Genomic DNA, 13,997 nt, shown 5'->3' on the forward strand with positions numbered 1-13,997 from the left:
AACATCAAGCATTAAAACCAATAACCCCTGGCCATCCAAGCCAGCTTGATGATGTCACAGTGTAGCTCCAGCCTTGTGTGTTTTGTCCTATAGAACGTCTTCTGAGGGATGCCTCCTTCACACCTGGACTCCATAATAGTTTATACCCCACCACTGGTTAATCTTTTACAGGAGAGTGATGTCATCATTGGATTTAATAATAGGTGAAACCAGGAATGCCACAAACGTATGTGGCAATAATAACATCTCTGCCAAATATACCAGCACCAATCCTTTTATTATTATTTACTGGGGAATGGGAGTGGAAAGACATAAAATAAGTAAAATCTAATATAAAAGAGCTGGCATGGCTGCTGGGAAAAATAAATGATAAATATTATGTAAATATGCACGCTCTTTGCCTCAAAATATTAAAAAATTATTGCAGACTAAAGAAACCAAACCAGTTTCCATTCCTGTCCTGATTCTTTCCTCCCATTTGACTTTCTGATATAAATACCAGAGGTGGAGCTACGACACAGATATTCACTCAGGTAAGCAGCCATGAGACCGTTCACTGTTGGGGCCCTCTTCATCCTCTTGGGGATTATCCTGCTTCAAGTAGCTTTTTCCGGTAAGTGGGTTAGTGATGGAGAGGAGATTGGACACATTGTTCTTTAGAAATTAGCTTTCCAGCCATGGCCAACTCGTCAGCTTTATTTGTTCTTGATATGTGGTTAGGAGTATCTAGTACAGGCTTTCATCTTTCTTGAAATTTGTATTTAAAATGTATATTTGTTAAGAGCATCTGATAAAGCCAACACATTTCACAAAGTGCTTCCTCTTCCTCCGGGCTAGAACTTATAATACAATCTTGATTACATAAATTGAGGATGAATTTTGGCTAGCTCGTCCTATTGTTAATGTGACCAGTCGGTTAGATCAAGCCCAAACAAGTTGGTGATGTACATGTTCTTTCCATATAAATATTTTAAATTAAGTCAAGCAAGAGGTTATACTAGGTGCTCCTAACCACATACCAAGAAAATGTCCATCAGTTGAGCAATATGATTATTGTGACTAGGGATGAGCTCAAGGTTCAGTCTGTACACAAGAGTTTGGTATGGATTTCCTGGAGGATGTAATGGTCACACAGAGGGCTCAGATCGCCGAGCCCCTGCAGGAGCGGGAACATGTTATATGTTCCACCTTAAAAAACATTTTCCTTTGTAAATGTCAGCCAAAGCTGTCAAAGCTATGTGACCACTGTGACAGCCAATCACATGGTCATGTAATCGGCTGGTCCTTCCTGCTCCCTTGATATAAAGACCCTGTTAAAGGGACGCTGGGGCTGGGTGGGATTAAATGGAGAAAAAGTAAACTGGCAAGTATAAAGTTTGTTTGCATCTCCAAGATCAATTTCTCCTGCTTTTAAATAAAACAAATGCAAGAGGCTCGTGTAAATTGGGACTGTGCTGTCATCTACAAAGGTTTTTGAGAATTAATGACTTTTTAAGGTTTTTGAGATTAATGACTCACAGTAGAAGTAGCTACAGAGGTCAATCATGGCTTGTTTTAAAGCTCTTTTACTGACTGTTAAAAATATGTAAATACAATAATGTCCATAGTCTGGGCACGGGTTGAGTCTTGTACCCTACCAGGCAGGACTGTGTTATGTGGCAGAGCTGTGTCAGAAATGCCACATAACACAGTCCTGCCTGGTAGGGTACAAAGAGATGTTTTATTACTTAGAATAAACTAAAATAACTGAAACTAAAAATAATGCTTGAGAACATAAAGGGAGAAAAGAACCTGGGAATTGTCTGGTTAACACAGAGATGCGAAAGGCTACAAGATTCAGGGAACCGGAACATTCCCTAACATTCGATCCTATGAGTAAAAAGCCTCAAGAACATTTAGTAAGAGAAACTGTAAGAAAAATGTAAGAGGAAATAGCCTAACACTATAGGCCTAGAAATTTTGACTAGAAGGGAAAAAAATATGAGGGAGACCTCCTCACTGTGTACATTGTGTATGAGCTGCAGATTCAGCCACTGTTTGGAAGGTTCTGTGAATGGACGAACAAATGGGTTTTCAGTCGAGCAGAATTTCCGCCTACAGTAGGAAATGAAACATTTAGCAGAAATTTACTACAACTGTGTGAAAGCTTTCTGCTCAGGGCTCCTGGTTGTCAGAGAGCTAGCACTAGCCGGAATCCCAATAATCAGTAACTCATCCCCCCCAATACATTCAGAGGTGGGCACAGTGTGAAAAAAAATGGTGTGGAGTCCCACTCCTTTCAGGTCTGGTATGGATTTTAGGGGGAACCCTATAAAAAAGAACAGAAACAAAACTGATGTGAAGTCCCCGACAGTTAATACTAGGCCATTCATGTCTTTAAATGGAATTCCATTAAAAAATGGTGTGGGCCCCTCCAAAATGACATACTGAACCCTTTGGTCTGATTATGGAACTTGAGTGGAACCATGCAAAAAAAAAAAAATTTATACTAGACTCTTCAGGTCTGATATTGATTTTAAAGGGCACCCCATGAAAAATTACAAAGCAAAAAAATGTGTGGTGTACCCCCCAAATTCCATCCCAGACCCTTAGTGTTTGTTATGGATGGCACGTGTATGTCCTGCAAGGTTGGCTCTACAAACTGTTTTAATTCAATGTATCCAAACCCTGTTTCCTACAACCTTGTCCTGTTTTTAGATGGTGCATGGACTTCCACATATATACTTAAAGGATAGACGTGTTTGAGGAGGGGGGCAGCATTGGCACCCCTTTCTGCAACTACAGATGTCATATTTCCGTTATCACACAGCCACTATCACATTTGGATATTATTATTATTATTCAGGATTTATATAGTGCCAACAGTTTATGCAGCACTTTACAATATAAAAGGGAGACAATACAGTTATAATACAATAAAATACAAGAGGATTAAGAGGGCCCTGCTCAGAAGAGCTTACAATCTAATAGGGTAGGGCAGGTGGTACAAAATTACAAAAGGTTGTAACTGTGGGGAATGAGCTGGTGGAAGTGGTAGGAGATTAGTTGGAGATGTGATGGGTTTTCCTGAAGAGATGAGTTTTCAGGGATTGCCTGAAGGTAGCAAGAGGAGGGGATAGCCGGATAGATGGAGGTAGCGAATTCCAGAGGATGGGAGAGGCTCTGGAGAAATCCTGGAGACGAGCATGGGAGGAGGAGATGAGAGAGCTTGAAAGCAGAAGGTCTTGAGAAGAGTGGAGAGGTTGATTTGGGTGATATTTGGAGACAAGATTAGTGATGTAGCTCGGGGCAGAGTTGTGAATGGCTTTGTATGTTGTGGTTAGAATTTTGAATTTAATTCGCTGGGTGATTGGGAGCCAGTGCAGGGATTGGAGTAGAGAGTTGGCAGACACTGAGCGGTTGGTAAGGTGGATAAATCTGGCAGCAGCATTCATGATAGACTGAAGAGGGGATAGCTTATGGAGAGGTAAGCCGATGAGAAGGGAGTTGCAATAGTCAAGGCGAGAGATAACGAGGGAGTGAATGAGGAGCTTGGTGGTTTCATTTGTTAAAAAGGGGTGAATTTTAGAGATGTTACAGAGGTGAATTCTACAAACTTTTGACAACGATTGGATTTGAGGCTGAAATGACAAGTCAGAGTCTAGGATTACACCTAGTAACCTGGCATGAGGGGAGGGACTGATGGTTGCATTGTTGATTTTGATGGAAAAGTCATGGAGGGGTGCACGGGCGGGGGGGGGGGGGGAATATTAATAGCTCTGTTTTAGAGAGATTTAGTTTAAGGAAGTGGTGTGACATCCATGCTGATATGTCAGTTAGTAAGTTAGTAATGCGAGAGGAGACTGAAGGAGTGAGGTGAGGAGTAGACAGATAGATTTGGGTGTCATCAGCATATAAGTGGTATTGGAAGCCGTGGGCAGTTATTAAGTGACCGAGGGAGAAGGTGTAGATAGAGAAGAGAAGGGGTCCAAGAACCAAGCCTTGGGGGACCCCCACAGAAAGGGGCAATGGAGAGGAGGAGACAGAGTAGTAGGTGACACTGAAGGAGCGCTGTGATAAATAGGCAGAGAACCAGGATAGAGCAGAATCTTGGAGGCCAAGGGAATTGTAGCTTATTGAGAAGGAGCGGGTGGTCAACAGTATCAAAGGCCACAGAGAGGTCAAGTAGTAGGAGTATGGAGTACTGGCTGTTGGTTTTAGCAGTTAGTAAATCGTTAGTGAGTTTTAGTAAGGCAGTTTCCGTGGAGTGCTGCGAGCGAAAGCCAGACTGTAAGGGGTCAAGAAGGTTATTTTCATTGAGGTAGGAGCTAAGACGGTTGTAGACTAAGCGTTCTAGAAGTTTAGAGGTGAATGGGAGCAATGAGATGGGTCTTAAGTTGTTCAGGTCGGTAGGGTCCAGTGAGGGCTTTTTAAGATTGGGAGTGATCTGCGCATGTTTTAGAGGGGAGGGGAAGATGCCACTAGAGAGGGAGAGATTGAAGATGTGGGTGAGGGAGCATAGGATAGAAGAAGAGGGTGACCGTAGTAGTTGTGAGGGAACAGGATCCAAAGGACAATTGGTTAGGTGGGCATCCAAGAAAATTTTTGTAACCTCTTCCGTAGTAGCCAATTCAAAAGAGGAGAGTGTTGAATGTGCTGCTAGGCAAGGTATGTTGGGTGGGGAAGACGTACGCACAGTGGAGATGTCCTCACGAATTGCATCGATCTTGTCTTTGAAGTGATTGGCAATCTCTTGGGCAGTGAGTGAGTTAGTGGGTAGAGGGGGTGGTGGACGAAGCAGAGAGTTAAAGGTTGAGAAGAGAATAGAAAACATGTGCAGCTGGAGAACATTACTGACTGCCCATCTCTGTCTTCTTCACAGATAAACCTGGAAGCTGCCCAAATATAAAACCAGTACAGTAGGTGAATGAGTCTGGCCGAACCATTCTTGATAGACTGAAGGGGCAATAGACTGTGTAAAGGTAGAGTAGGTCATCGAGGGTGGAGTTTCAATAGTTGAGGTGAGAGATAACAAGGGAGTGAAACCAAATATACTATCGGTAAGATGGTCAGGTGTCCCCAAACTTTACGACATATAATGTATACTGTGTTGAAGGAGCTTTTACAGTGCGTGTTTTTGAATGTTAGCGCATCATGTTCAGGTGATTTTTTGGTTGTGTTCTGTCCCAAGGGAATAATGAAATTCTTTATACAATTGCATGAAGTGCTCAAATCTTGAATGTTATAAATGTTATACACAATGTATTCCTATATAATTGGAGAAAAGCGCTGAACATCAAAACATTTCCTTTGTGTGCAGATAAAGAAGGAAAATGTAAATATTCTGAAACCTTTGCACCGTGCAGAATATTACAAAGAGGGTGCCAAGGAGATGGATCCTGTCGAGGCAGGGAGAAGTGCTGCCAAGCTGAATGTACGATGGAATGTGTTGGTCCTGAATGTAAGTGGTTCCAGATATTTTCTTTGTTTATACATCATATTTAGTAATAAATATATATGAGCAAAGCTAGCAGTTCATGCTGGAGACATTTCAGCAAAAATTGGGACATTTCACTCTATTGGAGAAATTAATTAAAGTCATTTGGGAAGGTAGAAAGGGGGAAGGGGGGAATAGTTGTTTTCAAGGGTTTAATTAGCTTTACCTAACTCCTTCTGCCTCGTACACATGATCGGATTGTTAGCCACCAAATCGGTGGAATTTTGTCCAAAGGGTGTTGGCTCCAACTTGTCTTGCATACACACGGCCACACAAATGTTGGCCAACAATTACAAACGTAGTGACGTACTACGTTGTTTTTCAGCTCTTTAGCGCCACACTTTGGGCTCCTTCTGCTAATTTCGTGTTATGTCGCGTACACATGATCGGAAGTTTGGCCAGCAAAAGACCGATGAGAGCTTTTGGTCAGAGAATGCGACCATGTGTATGCTCCATCGGACTTTTGCTGGCCGAATTCCAGCCAGCAAAAGACCAAGAGCATGTTCTCAATTTTTCGGTCAGAAAAAAGTTCCTATCCGAAAATGCGATTGTCTGTAGCAATTCCGATGAGCAAAATTCCTACACATGCTCAGACACAATTCAACTCAAGCTTAGAAGCATTGAACTTCATTTTCTTGACTCGTCGTATTGTTGTACAGTACGTCACCGCGTTCTTGATGGTCAAAAGTTCAGCGAACTTTTGTGTGACCATGTGTATGCAAGGCAAGCTTGAGCGGAATCCCGTCAGAAAAGCCGACATATCTTTTTCGACCAAAATCCTGATCGTGTGTACTCGGCATTAGTAGAAGTTTGGGGAATGTTAATTTGCGCTTTTCATTTTGTGCTTTTCAGTTCATTTTTGAACGGACGTTCGTCAACCAGACATGTTGCGGAATCGGAGGAGATAACGTGTTATTTATTATTGGCCTTGAAGTTATTGCTTGTTATTTTTCAGGTTGAATAATGATTTGATTTGGTATATTTTCCATATTTTTGGATGCATAGAATGCACTTTTTGGTTAAGTTCTATTGGCAGATAGCATGTCTATTTTTTTTTTTTTCAATGCACAATAAAAAAATTGTGGAGAATAATACTTGGCTATGTGTTTTACTTCAAATGACAGTTTGGGAGTAGGCAGTTACATTTATAAAATACAATGTAAAATTGACAAGGAACACCAACATAGTTGTATCTTTGATCTTAAAAACTACGGGATAATGGTGTTGTGGTAACTTGCACCAAAAAAAAAAAAAAAAAAATAACAAGCATAATAATATTATTCTTGATATCACTAGAAAAAAAAGCCTTTGAAACATCATTTGCAATAATTCAGTATCACCAGATATATCAGTATCACCAGCAAAGCAGCTTCATTATTATCCCATTAAAGAAGAAGAGAATGTGCGCTGCATTTGGAGATTTCATAATTTGCCGCATCACGAATGTTAATTCTCCATTACGAACGCTAGTTTACAAGACCAACCGCTTCTGAGCATGCGTGTTTGTATTTTTGTCCAACGGACTTGTGTACACACGATCGGACAATCCGACAACAAACATTTGTTGGCGGAAAATTTGAGAGCCTGCTAGCCAACGTTTGTTGGCGGAAAGTCCGAAACCAATTTTTTCGATTGAGCATGCACGCGGTCGGACTTACCGCCAACAGCCTGTCATCCAACATTTCCTGTCGGAAAGTCCGATCGAGTGTACGGGCCTTTCTAATTATCCTGGACCTGTTCTTGAACAACAAAAATGCATGCTCATTAACTACCTACCGACCCGCCCGCCTGCAGTAATTTTAGTGAGGGCAGGGCAGCATGCACAGGCATCATCACGTACCTGTACATCAGCACCTTCTTCCAGGTTCAAGGCTGGATTTTTGTCAGCAGGTTTCAGCCAATGATTCACAACTGAGACCTGCTGATCAGCTGTGTCCAATCACAGCCCAGAGCCCTGTATTGACAAACGCTCAGGGCTCTTTACAGAGGTAACAAGCTCTCTGTTTCTTCTCACGGCAAAGGAGCGAGCAGGAACAAGCTGATTTTTAGTAAAAAGCACTCTCGGTTACCCATATTAACACTTGTTAGGCACACACTTACCCCCTTGATTACCCCGAGATGTTAATGCCTTCCCAGCCAGTGTCATTAGTACAGTTACAGTGTATAGTATGATCACTGATTACTGTATTAGTGGGACTGGAGATGTTAGTTAGTCAGTTAGTCTACCTCCTGACCAGTGTTAGTTAGTGTCAGATTGCTCACCGTACTATCACAGTCCCACTATAAGTCAGGGATCACCGCCATTACTAGTATTAAAAAAAAAAACATGTAGTAGAATATATACTTTGTCCTAAATTTATAAAGAAATTAGATTTTTTTTTAAATTCTTTTATTGAATATGTTTTATAGCAAAAAGTAAAAATATTGTTTGTTTTTTTTTCAAAGCTTTGTTTTTTCTGTTTGTTTGATTAAAACAAATGTTAAAATGTTAAAATGTTAAAATGTTAGATTCAACTTTTAAATAAGTTGCTTATATTTTATATTGCTTTGCCAAATTATTGCTTCATATAAGAAAGATGACACGGAGTCAGGTATGTCTGTATCACAGTTCTCAGCATAAAGGACTGCCGCTCTTTAATCTTCCAAAGGCCTTTTATAGACAATTACACAAACAATAGCATCAGCACAGCCCCCCCACACAGGGCAAGGGTAAACAACAACAGGAGTCACCTGGGCTACGAATACAAGCTTCAACACCATGGCAATACAGTTACAAGAAAACAAAAGCAGCTACAATTGAGTTCAACAGCCAAAAAGTTACATTTAAACACAGATTTACATGTAGGCATCATATTAAGTGAGAACTCTAAATTAAATCCCTGACCTTATCAATTTCCCCCTTTGACATCATCCTCTCCTTCCCCCTGGGTCCTCATGAATAAGTTCTAGTCAGTTTTTCCCCAGAGTCCTTTCCCTGACCGCGAGTTGTCAGAGGGGTAGAACCCATCTCCCTAGGTATTACTAACATCTTAAATTCAAGAAGAGGAGTTTAGCAGGAGTGGGTGATGTCAATACACATTGATCAGTATGCCCTGTCTATTCTCCTAATTTTCCTATTTATTTTCCTGTATACACATATATTCGTGATTGTACTTGTGTCCTTTAACAGTGTAATTACCTACATCATAATACTTATTCATCTCATATCCTGAATCATTTGCTACTTTAGGATCATCTACAACCCATTTAAAATTTGCTGTTTCCTCTACCTCTATTACATTAATACCAGGAGTCCATGCATGTATTTGTAAAACAACAATCTGCAACAAACAATATGTAAGTAAATATTTCATCATGTTGTTTTCTCGGGTTGTTTCTTGCAATGTGATGCGTGTATCCAGGTAGGCTTTCCTTCCAGCTTTACTGAGGTGGCCGTGGTCAGAAGCACTTGATAAGGACCTTCAAACCTTGGCTCCAATGTCTTTCTGGTGTGTTTCTTTACATATACATAATCCCCTGGTAGCAGCGTATGTGTACCTGTTATTGAATTAGGGTCTGGAAGAGAAGAATACACACTTTTGTGGATCTTAGTTAGACGTTGTTGTAATTGTATTACATATGCAGTCAAACTATCACATTGCAATTGCATACTCTGTGGAAAGTATAAACCTAATCTAGGTGCACTACAAAAAAGTATTTCGTATGGGGATAATCCCGTTTTCCCTGTAGGGGTGTACCTTATAGAGAATAAAGCCAAAGGCAAACATTCAGGCCATGGCTTGTTTAACTCCTGCATGGCTTTTTGTATTTTTAACTTTATTGTCCCATTTACTCTCTCCACCGATCCCGAACTCTGTGGGTGGTAAGGGGTGTGAAAACTTTGTTGAACCCCTAACATGGTCATTACATTCTGCATGATTTCTCCTGTAAAGTGTGTTCCCCTATCTGATTCTATGGTTTCAGGAAGACCAAACCTAGGTATTAACTCAGTGATCAGTTTCTTAGCTGTGGCTTTAGCTGTAGCCGATTTTACTGGATAACTTTCGGGCCAACCTGAGAATAAATCGATACACACGAGAACAAATTCAAAGGGGCCGCTCTTGGGCATTTGTATGTAGTCAATTTTCAGTCTCTGGAAGGGGTATTGGGCCCGGACCTGGTGTTTTCGTGGGGTTTTTACTCTCTGTCCTGGATTATTCAGGAGACAGATTTGGCAGGCTGCACAGTAGTTTCTCGCAGTACTACTGAATCCAGGGGCGAGCCATCCTTGGTTCACAATCCTATACATGGAATTGGAACTGACGTGTGTGGGTAGGTGAACTGCCACTGCCATTGCTGGGTACAGAGAGGCAGGCAGGCATATTTTGCCCCCTTCCCTCCATACATTGTCAAGGTCTGGTGCTGCTCCCATACTGACCCACTTATCTTTCTCGCTCTCCCCTGCTTGCTCCTGTAATTTACTCAGCTGCTGCCATGTTGGTTCTGGGATACTCACCTCTACCGCTGCTAAGGTCTCAGGGCTTCCTTCCCCTAGAGCTGCCTGTTTTGCAGTCAAATCTGCAAATGCATTTCCTTTTGCCTCAATTGTTTTTGCGCTCGTGTGTGCCGCTATTTTCATGATGGCCACTCATTTAACCTTTTGAAGATTGTTCAGGACTCTCTTAATCCCTTCTCCATGTTTTACAGGAGTACCTGCTGCTGTCAGATAACCTCTAGCCTTCCATATATGGCCATAATCGTGTGCTACGCCATAAGCGTAAGCAGAGTCAGTGTAAATATTCCCTTCTCGTCCTTTTAAGTATTCTAGGGCTTGTTCTAAAGCTTTTAATTCTGCCTCTTGTGCTGACATGTGGGCTGGTAAGGGCTGTGCGTCAATTACCTGTGTATCAGTCACTACGGCATAACCTGTGTGATATTTACCCTTGTCATCAGCAAACCTGCTACCATCTATGTACAAAGTGTGCTCAGCGTTTAAAATTGGTGTATCTATAACATGTGGGAATCCCATTGTCTCCTGTTCCATGAGCTGAAAACAATCGTGTTCATTTACTTCCTCAAACAGAAGAGTGTCAGTGTGCTCATCTCCTTCCTTATTAGCACTATTATTCCCCCTTGCCAAATCTGATGACTGAAGAGGCAAAAAGGTAGCCAAATTTAAGGTTGTACAGCGCTGAAAAGTGACATTTGGGGGTAAAAGTAAAGTACACTGTAACCTTAATTGCCTAGCCATGGAAATGTGTTTGGGCTGAACTTGAGACAAAATTGCATGTATGTCATGTGTGGTATGCACTACAACTGGATTGTCTAGAACAATTTCTGATGACTTATCTATGATAATTGACACTGCAGCTACCGCCCGTACACAGGACGGTGAACCTCTGGACACTGGATCTAATGCTGCTGAAAAGTAAGCGATTGGTCTTTGTTTTACATGTGCCTGTGTCAGTACACCTGTGGCGTGTCCAGCGATCTCAGCAACGTATAGATTGAATCTCTTAGTATAATTCGGAATACCAATGGCCGGGGCAGAAATCAATAGCTTTTTCAAAGTGACAAACGACTCATAAGCTACTTCTGTAAGCACATACGGTACAATTTTCAAACAATCGTATAATGGCTGCATCAAAGCGCTAGCATGTGGTATCCATTGTCTACAATATGACACAATACCCAAAAACATACGCAATTGTTTGAAATTCCGTGGGGGTAACATTCCCTTTATCACTTGAACCCTCTCCTCAGTGAGATGTCTTGTACCCTGTGATATACAATGTCCCAGAAAGATAACCTTTTCCTGACACATTTGTAACTTTTTCCTATTAACCTTGCAACCTTTTTCTGCTAGAAATCGCAACAAATTAAGGGTGGTGGCCAAACAAGTTTCTTTGTCAGGGCAGCATAACAATAAATCATCCACATATTGCAGCAATACACAAGAATCTGGTGGTACCCATTCTCCCAACACCGTTTGCAATGCTTGCGAATACAAGGTAGGTGAGTGCGCCATACCCTGAGGTAGGCGTGTCCAGGTCAGTTGCCGATTTTTTATTGAAAATGCGAACCATAGTTGGCATTCTTCAGCAAGTGCGACAGAAAAGAAAGCATTTGCTAAATCTATAACCGTAAAGTACATACTAGTTGAGGGTATTTGTGACAGTAACGTATGTGGATTGGGTACTACAGGTGTCATTGGGGCTAGTATTTTGTTGATTGCTCTGAGGTCTTGGACCATCCTATACTTGACCGGACTACCGGCTATCGTTTTCTTTTTTACCGGGTACAAAGGAGTATTTGCCGGCGATTTTACTTCTTTTAAAACTCCACTTTTTAAGAAGGATTGGACCTGCATTTCAATGGCCGCCTCTTGGGGTGCACTGAGTGGATACTGTTTTTGTTGGGGTAGCACTGCTCCTGGAATCAGCTGTAGGGTAACCGGAGGTACGGGCAAAAGTCCAACATCAGCTGGATGCTTTTCCCATAGTTCTTCCGGAAGAGATGACAAGACCTGATCCAAATCTGGAGGTGATGGACCAGACAGTTCTGATTCCTCCTCCAGGTATTGTATCAGGTTACACATCTCCATGTGTTCTTGATCATCGTTTATAGCTAAGGTGACAGTACCATCTGGGTGATAGGTAATATTAGCTCCTATTTTCTGCAAAATGTCAGCTCCTAGCAAATTAGTGGGGGCTCCTCTAGATACCAGAAAACGTGAAAGGAACATATGGTTCCCTATTTTAACTTTTAAGGGTTTTGTGAGCGGCGCGTCGGCTAAAATGCCATCATATCCAGTTATCAATAAAGTGTCAGGTGATTCTTGCTCAGGGAGTAGTTCAGAATCAGAAAGTAACGAACGTGAAGCGCCTGTATCTATTAGACAAGAGATTTTCTTATTACCAACCGTTATAGTAGTCTTAAGCATCTTAGTTTTGGATCTTTCTAAAACTGGGGCGAGTCATGCTCGTGGACCATCTCCCTGCCGTCTGACTTCATCATTATTGTTGTCCCTAAACCAGTTCCTTCTCTGATTAACTTGGTAATCAACAGCCTCCTTTCCCTCATCTCTTATTCTCTTTCTGCAGTGGCGTCTGATGTGGCCAGTCTTGTTACAGTAATAACAATTAAGGGGTTTGCGCTAGGAACCTTTGCTTGGTTCTTGGGAATCTACAACCGTATTGATTGCCGGATGTCTTCGACTTTTGTTTTCTGCTAAATCTGCTTCTATACCTTGTGCCTTTTGTAACAACGACCCTCTATCTCTAATTGCCCTCCACTCTGGTGTGCAGGCTTTCAGTCTTTCACTTATCTGTGGAATTAATCCTTCCATAAACTGTCTGTTGAAGGTTCGGATTGTAATTGGCAGTGCTAAATCCATTCCTTCATCTGCCATCATACTTTCCATTGATAAGTAAAAGTCTGATACTGTCTGCCCTGGCAGTTGTTTCATGGGTGACGTGGATCCTCTCTCTTGGTGTTTTGCCTGACAAAAAGCTTCTAATCTTACAAGAAAGGGCACTCGTGAGTCTATATGTCTAACATGTCCAGCTGCCAGATTGCCATCTCCATCAGCTACTTCTGGCGGTCTATGTGGACCTATTTCTGTCATAAACTGATTGAACATAGTTAAAGTCATTTTATGTCTACACAAGTCTTCCCCGTCCTGCCAAGTTGCTCTATGTGTATTCATTAACTGAGTCACAAATCTACTAAAAGCAGCCGGCTTGGCTACTGGGTCTGGGGCATTCTGAATTAGAGCCATGAGTGTGTCTGCCGACCATGGTTTCCAGGTATGTACGGCCACATTGCGATTAACCACGGCTGGCGCATTTGGATGGTCTGGGTCCCCGTGTTGGAGATTTGGTAATGTTACTGTTCGTGTGGTGACGTGTACTGGGGCTAAAGGTTCTGGGTGAGGTTTTTGCGCCCCACAACGTACACATTCTTGTGCCCATTCGGGGTTTTGTGATCCACAAATCTGGCAAACCCATCCTCTACCCTCAAGTACAGGATATAACCCTGATTTGTGTGAATTTTTCTCTATATCAGTGTATGGGGGTGGGATGGTTGAAGTAATTTTATTTAAGCTTTCAACATTTTTTGTTCTTCTATCTTTCATGTCCCAACCATTACAATCTGGATTATATTTCCACCCCTCTTCTTTCGCTCTATTTGAAACCTTAATTAAGCATTGAATCTGACGCATCCATTGCTTCTCTAACACCTCCCCTTGTCTGTCCCTTTTTATCTCATTCCATACATCCGGGTCTAAACCCGCTGCTCCTTTCACCTTAAATTTACGAAGGACATCCTTTAAGTCCCGTGCTTCATCTTCCCCACAGATGTTTTTAATTATCTGTGGCACCGTGTAATGTGCTACAATTCCCTGACGGGGTTTTGTGTTCCTCTGGCCCATTCTGACAGTCCAGCCTAGGTGGCGTGTGGGACACTTAGTGTACAATATAAAACACTTAACCAAGTTACACTAGTTCCTCGTTGCCTTTTCCTCCTAGGATGCCAGAAT

At 41.8% G+C, this 13,997-nt stretch overlaps 1 protein-coding gene across 1 annotated transcript in view; it reads left to right on the plus strand.

Moving 5' to 3' along the window:
* Positions 1-474: 474 nt before the first annotated feature.
* Positions 475-13,997, plus strand: part of LOC141141324 (uncharacterized) — a 128,587-nt gene continuing 115,064 nt past the window's right edge. The window contains exons 1-2 of the mRNA XM_073628997.1: positions 475-613; positions 5,300-5,440. Of these exons, the coding sequence (XP_073485098.1) occupies positions 544-613; positions 5,300-5,440 (211 nt within the window). The 5' untranslated portion in view covers positions 475-543. The remainder of the gene's footprint in view (positions 614-5,299; positions 5,441-13,997) is intronic.

Source organism: Aquarana catesbeiana, linkage group LG04 (genome assembly GCF_042186555.1).
Source record: "Aquarana catesbeiana isolate 2022-GZ linkage group LG04, ASM4218655v1, whole genome shotgun sequence".
Classification (NCBI taxonomy): Eukaryota; Metazoa; Chordata; class Amphibia; order Anura; family Ranidae; genus Aquarana; species Aquarana catesbeiana.